This window comes from Ptiloglossa arizonensis, chromosome 3 (genome assembly GCF_051014685.1).
Source record: "Ptiloglossa arizonensis isolate GNS036 chromosome 3, iyPtiAriz1_principal, whole genome shotgun sequence".
NCBI classification, from domain to species: Eukaryota; Metazoa; Arthropoda; class Insecta; order Hymenoptera; family Colletidae; genus Ptiloglossa; species Ptiloglossa arizonensis.
In genome coordinates, this window is record NC_135050.1 from 4,145,353 (window position 1) to 4,166,084 (window position 20,732).

The 20,732-nt window shown below is 33.2% G+C and overlaps 1 protein-coding gene and 1 long non-coding RNA gene across 5 annotated transcripts in view; both read left to right on the top strand.

Annotated features, from left to right (window-relative positions):
* The window catches only part of LOC143144892 (putative phosphatidate phosphatase), a 96,353-nt gene that overhangs the window by 51,191 nt on the left and 24,430 nt on the right, over positions 1 to 20,732 (top strand). For all 4 annotated transcript variants that reach the window (XM_076307774.1, XM_076307771.1, XM_076307773.1 and 1 more), the window contains exons 5-6: positions 18,411 to 18,468; positions 19,797 to 19,973. In XM_076307774.1, coding sequence (XP_076163889.1) covers positions 18,411 to 18,468; positions 19,797 to 19,973 — 235 coding nt within the window. The remainder of the gene's footprint in view (positions 1 to 18,410; positions 18,469 to 19,796; positions 19,974 to 20,732) is intronic.
* On the top strand, positions 16,776 to 18,394 carry LOC143144894 (uncharacterized). Its single transcript, XR_012991553.1, has 2 exons — positions 16,776 to 16,853; positions 17,805 to 18,394. It is a non-coding gene; the product is annotated as an uncharacterized LOC143144894 (long non-coding RNA).

Consider the following 20,732-nt stretch of genomic DNA (forward strand, 5'->3'; position numbering starts at 1 on the left):
CAAACCGTTGAATCGTGTAACAATAACATTTCTAAGCACAATTGTGGAACGAGAAATGTAAAATTAAAATTAACGGAAAGGGACGATTGCTTTCCTTATTTCTTGTCCGTTAATGGTTTCAATGTATAAACAAATAGTGAAAGTTGGCAATTATAAATATAGACTTTCCACTCGTGTTTCATTGACTAATTTTGTTTCTAAATATTATCAATTAAACATCTCTAAGTCTGCGGTTATATATTCTCTATATTACCATTCGTGGTTGGCTCTTTCATGAGATTACTTTTTTTTTGTCGATCCTACAAGTGGGATCAAATTTAACTGGCTACTCAAGGTCAGTCCTTCTGCTACCTCTTCCAGTGATTATCATTTTCACAAGCATTTGAATAATTGTTTTCGCGTGAACCGATTGAAAAAAGTGCTATTAAAAGTACACTCAAGGAATTTGTCGTTCCCCAAAAAATAGAATCCAACAATGTTTTATATCAATTGGAAACAGCGTATTGTACGTGATGAGCTGTGATTTGGAACACGTCGTTTGAACTTGAATTTTCACTTTTACAAACGACCTAGTTTTGTTTATTTTAATTATTTCTGTTACTTCTATTGTTGCGAAAAATGTATCAGGAAAAAACTGTATATTTTGGAAAGATCGGTATCACAATGAACTACTTTTTTCACGAGGAACATTTATTTTAAGTTTCTAATTCGAGCTCCACTGTTTTTCAAACAGTAATAATGAATTTTTATTGAAATATGCAACTGCGTTTGATACCAAGACCTTCAAATGACCTCGAACGAAGAAAAATCGTGATACGTTGAAGAAAATGGAAAACTCGAAAATTGTTGTATTCCCTGTGCAAAATATTTCGTTTTAAAAGATGCTCGAAATGATCTTTATTAACTTCAAGGTTATACATTGTTAAATTTGATTTTTTGCCAATTGTAATAACACGGTAATAAAAATATATTAGTAGCCTAGAAAAATTCGGTTGATAACTTTGGAAGCTTGAAAAAACACGACCTTGGGAATAGAAGCTGTTAACACTTTATGCTATTTTAGGGATCTGTTTGTAACAACTGCAATATTTAAATATATTGCCCGGTCAACTTTCCCGCCGGTGCTTGACAACAGATTTTACCTTCTCTATAGCTTTCTATGGTTACACGGGTGGGCGTGTTTGGACGTATAAAAGTGCAGTCCAACCTTCGTCAATCTTCTCACTGCCAAAGAAACCCATTTGTCTTTCTCTTTTGTGCACGTAACTTGTTGCTTTCGTATGTCGGACGCTGAAAGCGGTTAAACCAAGGTTCCGTCTCTGTTGCTCTGTCTCGCTCACTTTCGGTCTATTCAATTTCCTGTCCTCGTTGAAGAATCATGCCGGATAGTTATTCCGTTTCATCTGGTAGAGTCAGGTCAGTTATTCCTCCATTTTTCAAACAAAAGTGACACGCTAGCCTGCTTGTGTTCTCTGTCTTTAAAACAATCAATCAATCGCTCAGCAACCAAAGATCGAAGTACTACGCGGTGCTGGAAAGTTGACAAGCAAAAGGAATACGATTACGATTAGCCGTAGTGGACTAGTCGCGCCCCTACATTTCGTAATAGCGGTGTATTATTGGCTGAAATGGTTTCATCTACTACTAATCGCGTCGTTCGACGAAAAGAGTGAAAAAAGATGCCGCAACGAGACGAAGTAAAATAACGCAAAGCAAGCGGTCCAATAGTGGGAGCTTTGAGAAAGTTAAAGGTAGGTTAGGTAGAATCAGCGTGGTATTCCTCTTGCCTCTGTGCCGCCCTGCAAGTCATCTTTCCAACCACGCATAGTAGGTGTACCCCTTAAAGGGGTATTGCTGTCCAGACTGTCATATTTTCGGTTCCTTTTATGATTTTTTTTCTTAATGGTAGGTAAGCTATTGTGTAATGAGATTTTCCAGATATATTTATCCATCTTATAAGTATATACGGTATTTTTTTCATCCAGAAATATTAAAAATGATTAAAGTTGTAGCTTCTTGTTTAATAGCTCTTCTAAAAAAGATGCTCCATTGGCTTCCATGATTTCAGCCAATTCAGTAATCAGAAACACAGAGTGAAAAAGTATCTTCATTAAGAAGGATATAGTTATAGCAGGAAGCAGGAAGAAATCAAAATCTTGATAAATAAAAGAATGGCGGAACTGTAAATTTTGAATTTATTTTTTAGCTTTATTTTGTGTTTAGCACGTTAAAAAAAATAGTAAAACTCAATATTTTTAAGAGTCTCTACTTCCGGTGATAAAGACGTATCTACTGAAGATTATCTCCAAATATAAAGTCAATCGGTCGATAAATCTTAAGATATCATGGAAGTCAGTTTAAAAAATAATGTTACGAGAAGAAAGCATTTAAAGCTTCTCTTATCAATTTTCACGAATTGAAGCAGATGGTTTAGCACACATATTTTCAAAGTCGTACCCTTTAAGAAAATGAAATTTAAAAATCGAGTTTTTTGAAATTTTAGATCGCTTTTAGAACCTTAACACATTCCGTGCCGGACCTATTTTTAGTTACTTTCATCCAGGCAATTATAGATGAGAAAGATGGCATGACCACCACCACCGAATAATTACGTATATATATATATATATTTTTTTTTATTATAAATGCTTTAAAATATTTCTAAGACGTTGCTACGAATTAAGTACACTTTCAATTCTATTCGTGTAACGTGAATGCTCGATGGTGCACGTATAAATCAATATTTATTTGAAATAGAAATGATTTTTTCTCACTATTTTTCTCAAATCTCTGGCATCATTTTCCTTTCGACAATCAGCATTGCAGTGAACATTAGAAAGAGTCAACGATCAAGTATTCGTTACACATTCTACACATATTTCTCCAAGTACGACGAAACGAAATGTTTCTTTTTTACTTTTCACGTATTCCAGAAGAGGGATCTCGATAAACGTTAAAATAAATACACCCGTGGCGATCGCGCAAAAATTGGATTATCGTCTCCTATTATTTGTCCTCGGGGTCCGAGTGGTGTCCCAATCGTGACTTTGATCCTCGTACATTCGATCGAGCGGATGTTACTGGTTTTGCGTGCGCGCTTTATTCGCGACGGAATTTCGTTGATTTTTTGCCGTGGCAGTACCTACCTCGAGCCGGTTTTAACGGATACGAGCAAAAAGGGCCGCCTGTAGCAGCAAATGACAATGAGGATAGGATTCGTGCAGTGGCGATTCGCATGAACGGGATCCGATCCGAATCAAGGAGCTCCCTCAGCAACGGAAACACTATTACACGGCCGAATTACCGTGAACACACCCCTGCCATTGTCACTGTTGCTACAATGCCGCTGCATTAACCATTCACATTTTTCACCCCAGGTTCCATTCAATGGGTCCTTGCACGCATACTTCTTCAAACGATAGAGACTTTCTTCTTAATGTTCGTGCGCGAATCACCCGTAGGAAACAGGATTTATCGATCAGCACTTCTTTGGCAGATTTGAATCAATTCAGCGAGATTACATTGCATTTGCGAAAACGTGTCGTGCTTGTTGAAATCAAGAAACGATGTCAATTCGTTGTCACAGTGTTGTCTTGTTTCGATGATTGCCGCGTAATGGTTCAAAGGTACGAAATCGTGGTAGAAATTTCTCGAGATTTAAAATATCATTGGATTCGGAGCCCGAAAATACTGAAAAATGTTAAACAACAAGGAACTTTTCAACAATTCAATGTATTGTGTACACGTTTTTGTTCGTTTTTGCGAAGTATTTCGTTCTCGGTGTATTTTGGTAGAATTGATTTAATAACACGAGGAAATACAGAAAACGCTTGATATTCATTTTTATAATTGTTTATTATATAAGTTCCTTTTCCGTTTTCATAATCAACGGCATCGATTTATTTTCAACGGCTCTCGTAAGTATTCTCGTATTGTCACTCGCGTATTGTTACTCAGGGAAATATTTTAACATTTAATACACTTGTAATATAATATGTCTACTTCTCCAATTATTATATCAAGGGTACTCGAGAAATCTTATTTTAAGTGTTTCTATGATGCGTTACAGGGAACGTTACGCGTTTACTTTCTACGTACTATTTCATTTTTACAATTATTTACACTTCTGTACGGAATGCACATAAATACAATTGGTCGACGTATTTTTTTTTTTTTTTTTTTTTTTTTTTTTTAGATTTCATTCTTCCTGGATTTAGTCTGTTATCTTTTCATTACTTGTAAATACATAACAGTGTATGTGTTGCGTAAATTATAGATGGTCGCATTCTCGAGATAAAGAGATACAGTCCCTGTTACAATATCGTTGTTTATATCGGCACAGGAACAAAGCAAGCAGCCAGTTGCATGGACCGTATCTCTTATTGACGCCGGCGACATGTGAAAGACCCAGGATCCGTACGGGGTACGGAGCCCGGCGTCAAAGGGTTAATAAAGAGGTCACGTGTATATGTGACAAAAACTTGGCGACGGTTGAGTTGCTTGAATTGGACAGCACTTGGTTGCTCAAATTGTCCGCTTTAATTGAACGATTCCTTTTTATTTTGATTCGGATCTAATCGATTACCATCGATTGAACGATGATCTTTAAATATTTCAGCAGGTTTGGGCATCTTTGAGTAACTGCATTACGTTGTTCGTGTTTGAGATAATGATAAAATACAACGAGGAAAGTAATTGGAGTAAACAAATTGGAACGTAGAAACAAAACTGATCTAACAGGTTGCTCAATAAGTTTTGTCGTTCGATAAGAAATGGAGCTATTAGGTTCGTCGTTTTATTTTTCGAAAGATAGTACTACTGTTCGATGAACATGTATGACGTTTCATGTAGATCTGTCGACTTGTTCGTATATTTACAGTTGTTCAAAGTTGAAGTGTTGTAGTATTCTTTTACAATGGAAAAAACGACAAAACTTATTGAATAACCTAGTATATAATAAAAATACGTAACTTGGTCGTAATAGTTAAATTTTTTAGCGATTTCGTTTTAGACAAAATTTTGTTGTTCCATTTTCGTGTATAATATTACTGTTTAAATTAGGCAATTAATCTTTTAATTTTAGTTCGATCGGTGTATTTTTTATTTCGAGAAATAAATTCTCATACCGTATCAGTGAAACGGTTTCATAAACTGTGTCACCACCGATTTTGTTAATCTTCGAATCTATTGCAACACTTCTTTTATAACACTCTTGTGCGTTCTCAGTTGGAGTACGCAAGCGTGATATGGTCTGTGCACCAGGTGAAATACATATGGTATCTTATTTGAAAGATGCAACACCATGCGTACAACAGAGCACAATTATAATCACATCCTCTGTGGAGACTCAACTTGCTAACACTTGGAGCTCGTAGTAAATTGTTCGATGCTATCTTCTTGTTTAAAATTCTTAATGGCCAAATAAATTGTCCTGCTATTCTCGAGTTCACAAAACTCGATACTTATTACTCAAGGCCTCTTATTTAATACGATGTTTTTTCGGACTTACCTAAATAATAAGCATCCCACCGCAAGAATACCTTAAACGAAAACTCTGATATTTTCTCGTCTCTTTTTTGTTCTTTTAAAATATAGTCTTTACATTTCCATTTAGTACTATGTATGAAAATAATATGTAAATTCCAAGACGTTGTTTTTCGGTTCTTCTAATTTCTTTGGTTTTTTTTGTACTATATTAGATTTTAAATTACTGCATTGTATTTTGTGTTTAGTGAATTTTATTTGGTAAGGATATTTTATATTTTTTTCTATATTCTTATTGTAAAAATATAAAACGAATAATGCATTGTAATTCCTAAACAAATAAAACTACGAAATCGACTAAAATGTTTACTAAGGTCTCATAATGGAAATGTGCAATAAAAAAGTGCCTCAAATTATTGGTGTTCAGATAGCAGTGCAGAATTTTGTTCTGAACAGTACGATTCAAAGTCTTTCGCGCGATTGCAAATTTTTCATATCATTTATATTATTCTTAATATCTTTCTTCGATAAAGTCAGTACCTTTTTTTTAATTATTGTATAGTATTTTATTAACACATTTTTAAAATTTTAAATTAATCGAACAAATAAATTTTAGTTCGTGTAAAATTAAAGAAACTTACCAAATATTTCTAAATTTATTACCATCTGAGGCGTCGACAAATCCATGGAAAACTACCGATTTGAGGGGTTAAGAATCTCGGTTAGATTAGTTTGGGATTACTTTCTCGGTAATTCTTTCGTACATTCCAATGGATCGAGAGAAAACGTGTTGAGCTTCAAATTTCTAGCGAATAACTATTACAGCTACTTCTGACGATAAAATTTTGAATTAGGAATCAGTAAATCTAGTCAATCTGTATATTTACTTTTAGTGCCAAGTTTTGGATTCGTGTCCTTCATTTTCCTTAAATTCAGGGGAATGTGTGTATACACATGTACAGAAATTTGGAAAATCGTATCATTTTCTTGTTTCAAATGTAACCTTGCATGTTTCATACAGGTTGGTTCCTCTTATTATCTTTTTAGAGTATATAGATTAAGAGTTATCGAAAAATTAATATTTCACGAGATATTTCATATTTTATTTCAGGAAGGTATTTTGTTAGAATGAGCTATAATTCGCCTTGTTTTCCAGAATCACCCTGTATATTTGCTCGTATATACATCGCTTCCTCTTTTTACTTTGGGGAGTAAGTAACGTGTAGCGTGTTGTAAAGTATCGTAAAATAACTTACATAGAACCTTGGCAGCGCTTGTTCTGCTCATGAAGGTCTGTATCGTAATAATAGAGAAAGAGAACTGCCAACGCTTAGAATACAGTCTCTGGTGGGTCCTTACTTGTTCAAGGTGTTCAGATACGCCTTACCATTTCAACGCCAGCATAAGTGGTTTGGGAAAGAGTAACGATAGCGATAGACTGGTTTTACCGTGCTTACTTAACAAAACGAAATACATATATCACGAAATAACGATATGATATGCAATAAACAAAAATATAAAATAATATGTAACGAAGATGATAAGTTAATATAATATAATGGGAATTAATATAGTTGAGAATTAGTCTAAATTGAGAACCTTTGAAAATGTAATATTTTATTATTATATTACTATTAATCTTGAACCAATGTAATAACTGGTATTATTCGAATATTTTACAGGGATTTGAATCTTACGAATGAATTATGGATATTAGAGTATCGCAATGTCATTATTTGAACATTATTATTCAAATAAGGAAGTATTTATACTGTATTAAGACTGGGACCATTTGTTCAATCGAATAAACATCGCGAATAAATTCACTATGTGGTGTTTTTATTTGTCATCTATTATTTTAATAATAGTTCATCCATCTTTGGCGAAAGGGTTAATGTATTGTCTGTATTACAGGACTAATCGTAACTAACCGATAAATATATGATGTATCGATAAGGGCAAAAAGTTAAAATTGTTAATTTCTTCTTGAAAAATGAAGTTGCACGAAATGACGAAATATTACAAATATTACAAAGAATACAAAATAAGGCGGTGTCGAAAGATTTCTATTACGATTTGCATTGAAATGGTATTTTTCGGTGGTTACGTAATTGTCAAAATATACGTAATATTATATATTTATGCATTATAGGTACATATTATGCAATGAACGCATAAATACATATAGTATTACACAATACCCTACATCAACACCACACTCAATGAAGTAAATATTTTTCAAGGATAAGTAATATACGTCTAATGAGAATTCTCAAATGGAGAAGATATTTTTTATCAGGATTTATAAGGTGTTCAAAAAATCTTGGTAGGACAAATGTCTTTTGTTTTAAGATACGTACGCTCATAAAAACACACACACATAGAAATGGTTTCATCGCGTTATATGAGCATAACGTTTCCATAAACACAGAATTGGGGTAACTGTACTTTTAATTGAAAATACCTTTAGTTCAAAAATACCGATACAGTTCTTTTTAAAACGAGGTTGTTAAAAAGAGCATATTTTATAAAAATCATTACATAAATGATGTATTGAGGTTAATATCTTACAATTCGAAAATTTGATCGTATCCCGCGCATTTTTCAAAATTCACCATCTCGGAAACTCGAAGAGCTCTACGAAAAAATTTTGATCTATTTTTTTTACTGTACCGTGTATTTTGGGAGACTCTGTATATGGTTACAGTGAACTGTATCGGAACGATTCATTGTTTGATAATCGTATTCGAACCACCGAGTTCGATTCAACGGTTATTCTACTTCGGTGCGTTCACCATTATGGGACGAAGATTATGCGCGGTAGCGGGCGCACGATTATTCTTTTCTTCACTGTGTTTCGTGAAAAAAGATGCGGAGCGTTATCGTGCAAGTAGCAAAAGGAAGGATCATTTCCTCACCGGTAGCTCATTTGATATATGTATACGCACTCGAGCGTATCGCGGGTCATCCGGCCTTCGTGTTAGCAGGGACAGTTTTATGTATAGGAAGATTTGAGGAATCGACGATAAAAGCTCACAGAGACAGTCATTCATACGGCCCACCCTCTGGTTTCTGGTTCGTCAAAGAGGGGACTCGTAAAGCAGCGTTTCCCAATCTTCCGGGCTTCTCTGTCTACTAAAACTGTAGACTCTTCCAATTACGCTTTCCGCGAACCGTTTCAATTGGTATTAGTTAAGATTATGATTTTCAGAAAGCATTGCTGCATTCGAACCTTCCTTCCACGATTGGTATCGCACAACGATCGAGGTAATAGGTTGCTTGATAAGTTTTGTCGTTTGATAAGAAACGGAGCTATTAGGTCGTTTTATTTTTCTAAAGACGGTAATACTGTTTGATGAACATCTGTGAAGTTTCATGTAGATCTGTCGACACATTCGTATGTTTACAGTTGTTCGAAGTTGAAATGTCGTAGTATTTTTTTACAATGTAATTTGAGGTACAATGTAATTTTTTACAATGTAATACAAAAAAAACGACAAAACTTATCGAACAACCTGGTAGTAATCAGAAATCAAATAATTGACTCTTGAAATTTTTTCATTAGCAATCAACGGAGTAAACCTAAATTCGATTCTCGTTCAATGTGTAAGCAAATTTTACAGGTTCGTCAGTACGGAATGAACGTACAAATACACGGTGTGAGAACAAATTTCAATTTCTCCAAAGAAATATTCTTTCTACGGATAAATTTGAGTAATTATAGTAAAAAATTAAAATTCAAGTTTAAATATTTTATTTTCTTAATTTCAACATTTTTTCCTATCCAGAGAATTTCATCTAGCGATATATTTACGGAACATTTACTTTTTTTTGAGGTTATTAGTTTATAGTACAATTAGTACAATTTAAATATTCAAATTTTATTGTAAGTTTCAGTCTAAATAAATTTATGTGTCATTTATTAATTATATTGAACAAATTCTAAATTCTCATCGGATAATTTTATCTCTAAACTCTGAAAAAAATCTTAAGCGTTAGCTAAAATGTTGACAAAATTTTATTTGACATTATTGCCTACTTACCTACTCTTTGTAAAATCGAGATGTAAATTCTTTTAATTTATTTCAAGGTTTTTTAATTTTCAAAAATATATCTACTTATTTTCATACGTTCGATCAATCTGTGTATGTGTTCTTGTATTGTACAAATAGTATTAATATTGAAGATTCTATTTTTAATTTCTTAATCACATCCGTGTCGTTCCGAATCACATGGATAATCACCAATTTGTATTTAACTTATAAATCGTTACGATGTCAAAGAGAATTATATTTAAACAGATACTTGCTTGTATGTCAATGTCAAGCACGTGAACAAAACGCATAAAATAAATCGGTGTACTTTGTCCATAAATTAAAATAATCAGCCGGTAACTTCTACAAGATTCTAACTTGGCATTTGCAGTTAAAATAATTTCCCTCTGGAAATAATGGGAAAAGATACCTCAAGAAGGCTAATAAATAACCGAAACGTTGGAATAAATAAATATAACGATTACACTTTGAAAAGTATGATTTTAGAACGAAAGAATTTACACCTTGATTCTATATCGTTTATAAACACTAGGAACAAAGAGGTGTACGAATTGGCATTATTGTTCTTTCTATTATACCAAAAGAATGTCCATGCAAATAAATAAAATACTTGTTAACCGAAGAGTAAAGAAAGTATGTCATTTCAATCAAAGCACATTCTATTGCATTCAATGCACGGGCATATATCAAAAAGAGTTAAAAGTTTCTAAATTTCGTTTGCTTTAAGTTCATAACAGTTTTGTATCAATGAATGTCAAACGTTCGATGAATTAAACGAGAAGGGATCGGATCGAGTATGCGCGATTGTTAGCGATGGGAATGATACCAAATCAATACCATCGATATCAGACCATAAATTACAATCTAATATCGGTATGCAGTTGATTCTCCCCGAAAGCATCGATATTCCTTCGATGTTTCCCTCAAAAGTATCGATGTTTCTCTCGAAAGTAATTAATCTTTTAATTGCTACGCTCGAGTTCGAGGAACAATATTATTCCAGGTGTTCGAGTTAAAGAAAATATCCGCTACATAAATTATTTGACTTTTGTGGACAATTCTGTAAAATTTTTCACTTCCTTATTTAATTTTTACGTATACTTATAAGTATAATTATTAAAAAGGAAGATGTGAAACTAATTTAATACAGAGGAATTTCCTGTCCTGATTAAAAAGATTAAGTATATCTATGCACCAAACGGTAGACAACATTGTGTTACAATTGTTTAGTTCTGAGACCTACATAATTTTATATAATTTCAGGCAGAATGGTTTCTCTAGTCTCTGTAGTTGTTTCGTATCAATTAGATTTCTTTTTTTTTATTTCTGTACATTTACAACAATATCGATATGTACTGGATGCTAGGTTGTTCGATAAGTTTTATCAAACTTGTCTACCTTTAAGGGTTTCTTTTCACCCTGGAGAACCGGATTGTACTATAAAAATATACACATTAAAATAAATTAATTATCAGAGTAAAATATAATACAAACTATACATATTTGTAAATATAATTTTCATTTATAATAGTGGGTTGTTCGATAAGTTTTATCGAACGACAAAGTACTAAAACTTTTTGAGCAATCTGGTACTATACTACTCAATAAATTTTATCGAACAACCTAGTAGACCGAGTATTTGTTACAAAAGTATCGACATCGTAAATTAGTAACAAGAACCCGAGATTTCGCTAACTTTTATTACTTGCTATTAAGTATTCGAACTGTTTGAATATCATCGATATCCAATTGTAGCAATCTCATCTCTGATGTGATGATACTTTGGAACTCAATCGATTTATTTTCTGCACGATCATTTGCGCAATATGCTATCAAAGATCGTTATGAACCAATATTGACGCGACGTGTTTATTAATATAACTACCTCCGAAACTGTTGATTATTCCAACAAACATTTCAAATGGAGGTTGTTCTGTTTCAAGGGGGAACAAATCGTAGTCAGCGCGATTTTACTCCAGGTTCGGAGGTACTTATCGAGATTTCAAGGTCACTTTTGTTTTCTTATTGTTGTCGTAGGAAATACTCGTACTGTATTTTTTAGTTAGATGCGTGGAGCTTATACATCAGTAAATCCAACGAGCTGTAATATGTGGGTCGTCTAAGGTCATTCAGGGGCAACACCGTACAATGACCGTAGGGTTCGAGCGAAGTTGAATGCTATGTCTCTTGAGTGCTAGTTAGGGAGAAGAAGCAGTATATACACAGTTTTTACCAAGATCATCGAATCCGACGATTCTTAATTTCTCTTTATAAAGTCACCTAATACTCGAATTATGGATGCGTGTAAACGTTCAATAGAGTGGAACAATCGCACGGAGAGAGCATTACCACTAGAACTACCAACAAATTTCAATGTATTAAGGTGTTCTTCGTATGTCTTCCAGGAAAATTGATGATCGAGGGAAAGGAGGAACTTATGAAATCGATTATATGTGTAGAATAGAGAAAATTGTAACGTTTTTTGAAAATATGCTATTGAATCTAAAGTAAATTTCTTTGCAAGAGCAGTTGCGACCAGTCATTTTGACTGGTTGGTGAATCTAGTGTTAATAAATGTATCGATGCTCGTGATCGTGTCATGGAATTGCTACGTTAAAAATCTGCCATACACGAATAAGGTTTACAATACTCGTAGATCTGACTGACTGTCTTTCTCGTGAAAAAAACTCGCGAGGAAGACGGTCGACCTAACCAGCTGGCAAACCAACCGTAAACCTCTGCGTGCATGGGCCGTTAATGAAAGTCTCGCGAACCTTCTGGTTAGCGATGGAACTGATACAATCGTGTATGGATGGTACGTGAGCAATTTGATGTGAAAGTAGCTAATAGAAATTATTGAAAGATATCGAAACCTTGGATACTTGATATTAATTTTCGATACCAGTAGCTTTTTTTTAACTTTTCTAAGTTAAAATAGGCTAATAATTATGACATGGTTCCTTCAGCAGGGGTCCGACTGACCTTGAACGTGACTTAAATAAATATAAACGATCTGCCTTCTTTTTTCGATCTCTTGTAATTTTTTTGATTGCTATATATAGCTCTTGAGTGTATACATTATTAATGGAAAAATGTACTTCGTATATTTACAATTTTTTTTTCTAAACTGTTTTCATCCATTACTGTATCATTACTCTTCTGTCTTTTTAATGTATGCAATCTCGGTATAATAAAAAAAGCGTTATTGTTGTTATTATTATTATTTTGTCATAGAATGTTGTGTCTGATCTATTAACATTGCACCCGGGCACATTTCTTTGAATTACTGATAGGTGTTTTGAGGTATATTAACCGATCTACAATTCATGTTGCCTATTTTGCAAAACTGTCTTTTTTCATTACGGTGACATGTACAAAGTAAATAATATTTTTATATTTATCGCATGTATAAAGTGAAAAGTAAATCTCGTTTTGGTAATAACAGGCCACCTTGTTATGACGTTTATAATTACAAAGGTTACTTTGTTTTTTAGCTGTATTACTATTTATATTTTTAGCGTATTTTTTAACTGAAAACTAATCATTTAAAAAATTTTTAGAAACTACGACTCGCAACTAGTAATGCATATAATTCTATCTTGTCTGACTTGCGTGACAACTGATATTCTTAATACCTTCGTCATATTAACGTCATAGTTATCGTTATCGTTATCGGTATTTTCCTTGGCACACTTCACGCGAATAATTTACATATTTTTATACTGTATCCATCGCAGATACATAGCCATTTTTAATGTACAGCAACGCAACTTTATTTTGCTATTTTCTTCGCGATTGCATATTTGATAATTTAATGTCAAAACTTGGTTTGTTATTGATATGGATACTAAACGAAATATTTGTACCGTGACACGCTCAAATAAATGTGACTTGATTAAGTCCAAACAAACAAAATAATTGGCACATGACTGACCAACAGTAAAGATGCCTATCTTCGTCATAGTATGAAAGGAAATAATCTTTACAATCGTCCGATTCGTTCTCTCGAAAAGTTCATTCACCCTTGTATTATATATATTGCCACAATATAAACAATCTGTAAATACACATAGAATTTCAACAATAACGTTGAATCTGTATATGCATGTACGTATATAAATGTTCACATCTACACTTTGATTGACATAAATCACTGGTGCTTTACTGAGATATCATGGGCTCACTTGTCTTAACCTATATTATTTTACAATGTGTACAGTGAGTCACTTAGGTAGTTTTATGCGAAATCAAACACTTCCTCGAGTAAAATTTCTGGTCTTTCTGAAATTAGATTGAATATATTGTAATTTTTGGCGATATTTATCGAGGAATAAATCTTCGATAAAGCTTCGATAACTATTTTTCCAGGTAGGTAATTAACTAAAGCACACATACACAATTTCAAACGATAAAGATAAAACGATTTTGGTGCTACAGACGCGTTTGCACGTCTTTTTATTTGTGCAATGCCAACACTAATACTAAGATCATTTGTTTCTTTTTACACGTTCGACGTTTGACGTTTGATTTCTGGACGATGCACGTGCACTGTTTTTCAACCGAAAAGAAAACAGTTGACCATGCCCCTTCATGCGTAAATTATGGAGCGAGATTTGAAACAAGTTACGAAACAAGTAAAAAACGTGAACAGAACGTGCAGCTAGCAGAAAGGTAGCTCGAGTTTAGAAACAGTTATGTCAGAGAGATTTTTCACTTTAAAGCGAATTTTAATTAATATTGAGTGTAAATACATAATACCGAAGAAAAGGTAGTACAATAAACAACAGATATTTATTATTTTGTATGTTACGCAAAATCTTAGAATGGTTACATATTAGAAATAATAATAATAAGTAACATTTGTTGTAACTGAAAAATAAAATTCAACAATTATCAGAATTCCAAGCGTGGTTTAACTTATTTACTGTTAAAGTTTCAATTTTTCATTTGGGTCTGCCTCTTCGTTAATATATTCTGTTAATTTAATCTAAAATAATGAAACAAGCTGTATATATAATAATAGGAAGCAAGGAGACCTGATTCATAAATACAAAATTTTTTCGTTATAACACTTGTTTAATTATTTAGGTTCAAGTAACACAATATGTTACCAAGGAGGATCGAATTGAAAAGTCGGAACGTTTAACAATGAATAAGGTAAACTATACTTGGTGTACGCAAGAAATGTTACACAAAATTGCGAAAATCGGTTGAAAATACGTGGTCGAAATGGTAACGTGACTCAATGTATAATACAATGTATCGGTTGAAATTCGCAGTACAGTGATAAAGTTATCTTCAAATGGAATTTTTTTTCTAGATATTCCTGTCATGTTATCTACAGTATATAATATAATTACGAAATAGATTTAATTCCTCGATAAACGGTGACTCCCCCCTCCCCCCAAGTATCGAATCATCCCCTGCTACTGTTTACAAGTAGACTACTCAACTGACTAGTAGCCACATTTGGCTATTGTAGTTATTCCACTTCTTTTGTTCCTAGCTCATAGTAGGCTTGGTGTCAATGGTGGGGATATTACTTTGACTACTATGGCTAATCTGAGTTACACAACTCTGTTATAAATCATACTGTTATAACTATTCAATCTCGAGAAATTTGCAATTTAAAATGTTTTAATGGTATTAAACAGTTATGGTACATTTTCATGTGGCAGTAACTGTTATGACATTATAACGATTTTCAATTATTTTCATACAGTCGTATATGACATTCGTTGCTTTTTATAATGTCTTATGATAAATTATATTTATAATAAATTAATTTTAACATCTGTTCGTATCAGTCTTGAAACAATGGAAGTTTGTTGTCAGGAAATTGAAATTTTGTGACAGTGATAAAAATGATGAAAGCCTTGACGTAAAAGCAAGATTGTCGCATTATCATGAGTCATGACATTGGATTTCCTGTTGCAACATCGACTAATACACTGTAGTACAGTATCATGAATTAATGTCACATGAAAACGTACCTTTACTTTTTAATAGATTTGCCCGAAATATTTGTTTGTGTTACGATATTGGTTTACATTCTACTTTGGATTTAAAAATCGGCCGACCAAACTATAAATATAATAAAAAAATTCGTATTATTTCTCATTCTATTTTCACGAGAGTTTTATTAATGGATCGATGAGATTTTCTCGATAAAGTATTTTTAATTATACGTAATTGAATTCCTAAGAAATAATTCGTACGTGTGACTAGGTTTGTTTTATTTTTATCGGCAGAAACTCTCTGGGTTAGGTCTAAGTTAGGTCAGCAATCATTAATAATTGTAATGAGAAATATAAAAATTGTTAGTTTGCGTTTGTAGCGTTGTTATACTGATACGTGTGTGATATCGCATTGAAGTTTTACAATCTTGGTGTGTCGTGTTCAGTTTCCTCGTTCGCAAATACAAAGTTCGATTCCAGGAACGATTTCGCCACCGTCCCTCCTTAAAAAATTCTTACTCTATTGTGTAAAATATAGCATAAAAGATCGTTCATGGCCTGAACGGTTAATGGAAAAACGACGTAAAGAATTGATCGTTTCGTTAAGCGTAAATCGAATTCAGACACGAAAAAAACCCTTACGGATATTGTAAATAAGCAAAAGCAACGATATCTCATCAATCTTAATCGCTGTACAATGTGAAAACAATTACTTGCGTAATGTTGGACTTTATAGTTAAGTATAAGAAATACGAGTCCATTGAATTTTGCTGAAAAAACACTGACATTGGAAGACTGTAAAGATTAGAAAAATGTCGTTTCTACCGACGAATCGAAGTTTAATTTATTCAAAAGCGATGATAAACGGCGTGTTCAACGTGAGTTCGTCATCAAAAATTACGTCAAGTATCAAACTCCAAGTATGAAGGATGAAGCAAAAAATGTTGGAATAGATACACAGTGATTTGGAAAACGTTACTTCTTTACGAAAACCCATACTTTCAACTTTAATACAATCAAACTTTATTTTCATTCGCGATATTATACGACATTTGTACAATTAGCATTTTCGATATTAAATTCTTGAGGATATAGTGGGTAGACGATGACAAATCGTCGCACACGATCTCTTGCTTCACCCTACAATAATATCAGACATCTTACGGAAAGAAATTGTTGTATTGGTACACGTTTACATACAAATGCGTTTGTATATGTTATATCTCTTATAAGAACGATCGATTTCACTCACCGCAATGGTCCATCCGTAAGCATAACCCGATAATCACTTGCTGCCAAGATGTAGTATTTGTTTAGATACGTCACCGGTGTCTGCATCGTTCAAATAATGCAAATTGTAAGAATAATTTTTTTTTCGAATAATATTGTTTACATAATAATGCTCAAATATTCGAATATTAGGGAGTAATCGCGCATCGATTCTTCGAAAAAACAGTTTTTGAGAGTTTTACATATTCCAATGGTTACAAGTTTCAGCGTAGGTGTTATAACTTGTTATCCCTACCAGAGACCGCCTCCTTCTAACGGAAATTTTATAGATAATTTCATCGAAATATTCCGTGACCTCGCTGAATTAAGTCGTCAAACATGATTTCCTAACACTACATTTTCAAGAACTGTGAACATAAAATATCAGGAACGATTTCAATGATTTTTTTCTAAATTTTTGTATATACGCTCAGAAAGATTATCAAAAGTGTTTTGAAAGCTAAATTTTGAAAAGAATTCGTAAAAAAAATATGAAAAGTATCGAAGTTGAAAACGGAAAATTTTGATTTTTTTCTTATTCTACTTGCCATCGACAGAAGATATACTTATATATGTAAATTATAAATTTGACAACAAATTTTCTGTCACGTTTAAAAACTAAGGATTCACGTAACTGAACGTACCTCGAATCATTATTAATATGTTGTAATGAAATTTTAACAAAGCATTCACGAAATAATGAACTGTAGATTGGTTCAATTTTAAACAGTTGTAGTCTTTATTTTACTAGAAACTGAAGGTTAAAAAACATGGAATTTTAACGTTCGAGGTTTGCGAAAAAATTTTTCACATTTTTGAATAAAGTTTCAATATTTTCGAGAAAATTTCAATATATTCGAGAAAAGTTTAATATATTCGAGAAAATGTTCAATATTTTGAGGTTTAACATTCCGTGGCTTCTCTTCAACTTGTCATTTGGAAGAAAATTTTCAATATTTCCGAGAAAATTTTCAACAATTTGAGGTTTCGCTTCGAACCTCGATTTTGGAAGATTCGTACAGTAAAATTTATCCGGCAGGTGATAGATCAACATCACTGTGATATCACTCGTACCTATTATAGGTACGAGTGTTCAACGGCGAGGCAGATCACAGGTAGCCAAGCATTCTGCGCACGCATGGCGCATTCGTCAAAAGTATTCAGCACCGAAGGGTTAAATAACGCGGCTTGGCAAATATTGCTACGGAGAAGGCAGACGAGAAGAAAAAGAGAAGAAAAGGATAACGGATAAACACATGGAGAGGGCAGATAACGTCCGATTATAGCTGCAGTTTCTTTGATGCCCAATTACTCTCGTAGATAGAAGTCCTTAGTCCACTCCGCCTCTTGGTTTTTTCTCGGTTTTCGTTGTTCCTTTTTTTCGCGGTACGATCGGAGGATCCTCCGCCGAATCTTTACGATCCATGCCGTAGGGTATACGTCCAGCGATTGTAATCGCCACGGAACACGCCCTGGAATTAATCGTGATAAAATTAATAGGGTCCCATTACGGGACGCGTGTATACGGATGACGATAGTGAGTTAAGCCGATGGAGAGAATGAAAAAGAAATGAACATTTTGTATGAACGATCGGCGAATGAGATTTATTTGACACGAGACAATTTATAACGTTGATCGTTTCAGATTATCCTTTCCCTCCGGACACTCGTCTTTCTCTGCCTACACCATGATCTATCTTGCGGTAAGTTCCACTTTTCATTGTATAAATTTCACGGACGGTTACAGAACGGAAGAAAATGATAGCGCGTCTCAAATGATTATTCGCTTAAACATTAATAGGGAGAGCGTGCTAGTATTTTCTCCCGATTATATCTTATTGGCGTAATAATTGGCAAAAAAACAGTTATTTGCATATTAGCGGTTAGAAAGCACTTTTGCTGTTGATAATACGGTGAAGCAATTAGAATGGAAGAGTCAAAGAAGAACTATGTTTATCGAAACAGAGTATTATGCTAACTAAACTATCACGCCGTTTACTAAATTAAAGATTTAAACGAGATAGATTCTGTAAATATTAAATTTCCAAAACTTTGGGCTTTCATCGCCATCTAGTGAAGTTTACCGAAGACTTATGGTCACGAATGCTTTAGGACAAACGTTTTTGTAAATAAACGAACATATTTATAATTTCGTTGGAATAAAATAATATTGGTACGATGTTACAGTAAATTTGAGATTATTTGAAAAATTTGAAATAGTATTTAGTTCACGATGAGTACTCTAAGTATGCATTTGTTTCATAAAAACATCAAATGGATTTAAAATATAGTGTCGTATACGTGGTCAATAATTTAAAAAAATGACTTACTATTATCTGTTTTTTTTTAAATAAAATTGGATAGACTGTTAGAAAGGATTCAATGTTGATGTAATATTTGTCGACCCTGACGAAACTTTTAATTTACATAAATTCGATTTGTTATCAGCGTTTCGTGACTGTTCCTATCTTTTTATAGTAACAATAACAATAATAAAGTTACTTCCTTTTACATAAAGCATTTCTAAGAACGAATAACATAAATAATACCTCGATAAATACAAACTTTATTTGTTGCTTCTCTTATCGGGTATTCGTTTTAATAACGTTTTTGTTGGTTCGTATTGTGACAATACTACTAATAACATTTTTTCATAGAATTGAAGAACATTGTATATTTCGAGTAGATTTAAAGACACGTTTCTTACGTGTCTTTCTTAAATATTAAAAAATTATTAATTAATAATACAACAAAGATTAAATTTTTTGAATGCACAAGGTTATAATCGATTATTGTAATGAATAATAATATGAATTATACGAACAAAACATTACGCATTTTAAAATATAGTGCATCACATATTAGTTTCTGGTTAAAATATTATATAATGCATTACTAGTTTCGTTTCTCGAAGTAACATAGAAAATAAATCATTAAACTTTTTTAAATTTATTACGAAGCATTTTGTACAACATCGCTATATCGTATTTAATTTTTTTTACATTATACGTAATTGGTTGTGTTCTTTTAGTTGTACTTACAGCTAAGGATTACATGGAAGGGTAGCAAATTACTAAAACATTTGCTTCAACTCGCCTGCCTGCTTATGGCCTGGTTCACGGCATTGTCACGAGTTTCTGATTATAAACATCATTGGAGCGATGTTCTGGCCGGCACGACCCTTGGTACCATCGTGGCACTAGTCGTGGTAAGCATTATTCCCTTAACTGTTCTATTGTTTGACCATAAACTGCGTACGGTTAGAAATATGAAATATGCGATGTATTGCGTTGGAATTTTCCCGATCCCTATTGACGTTATTAACCCTAGAGCAGTCTCGTTAAAAATTCCAACATACTTGATCCGGTGAAGTCTGCTTCGCCATAAAAGTAATTTGTCTAATGCAACTGTCGTACGTTCTTTTCTTTACGCATTAAAATTTTCTCGCAACTCTATGAACAGCTTCCACAAATGCATTACAAGCGGAACAAATGTTACAAAGTATTGATTTTTTGTTTCGCAACAGTCGCGAAACTATTATATAATTATACTTTTCTAGTAAGTATATAGAGTTGGACTATTTAAACGGGATCACGTGTAAGGTAACATTATTCCTATTTCAAAATAATTTTTTTTAGAAAATTGAAGATCGTTGATCTTTTTTTAAATGGCGTGCATCGATTTTTGATGTAAGCTTGATTGAAAAGAATAGAATTTCTCTCGATGGAGTACTCCCAAAATACTTATTAATACCACTTTTTCGATCGAGTCGTCGCGTACTTATATGCAAATCGCAAGATTTTACAGTTAAAATACTAACTGCGTTTGCTTCGTGCAACAGCGTATTCGTTTGAAACGATAATTTCAATGAACGCCCGCAATGACGAGAATCACAAAATGAACTTTCAGGACAAATCCATCAAGTAGTAATTGTTTGATAACGATAAAACATGTTAAATTGTACACT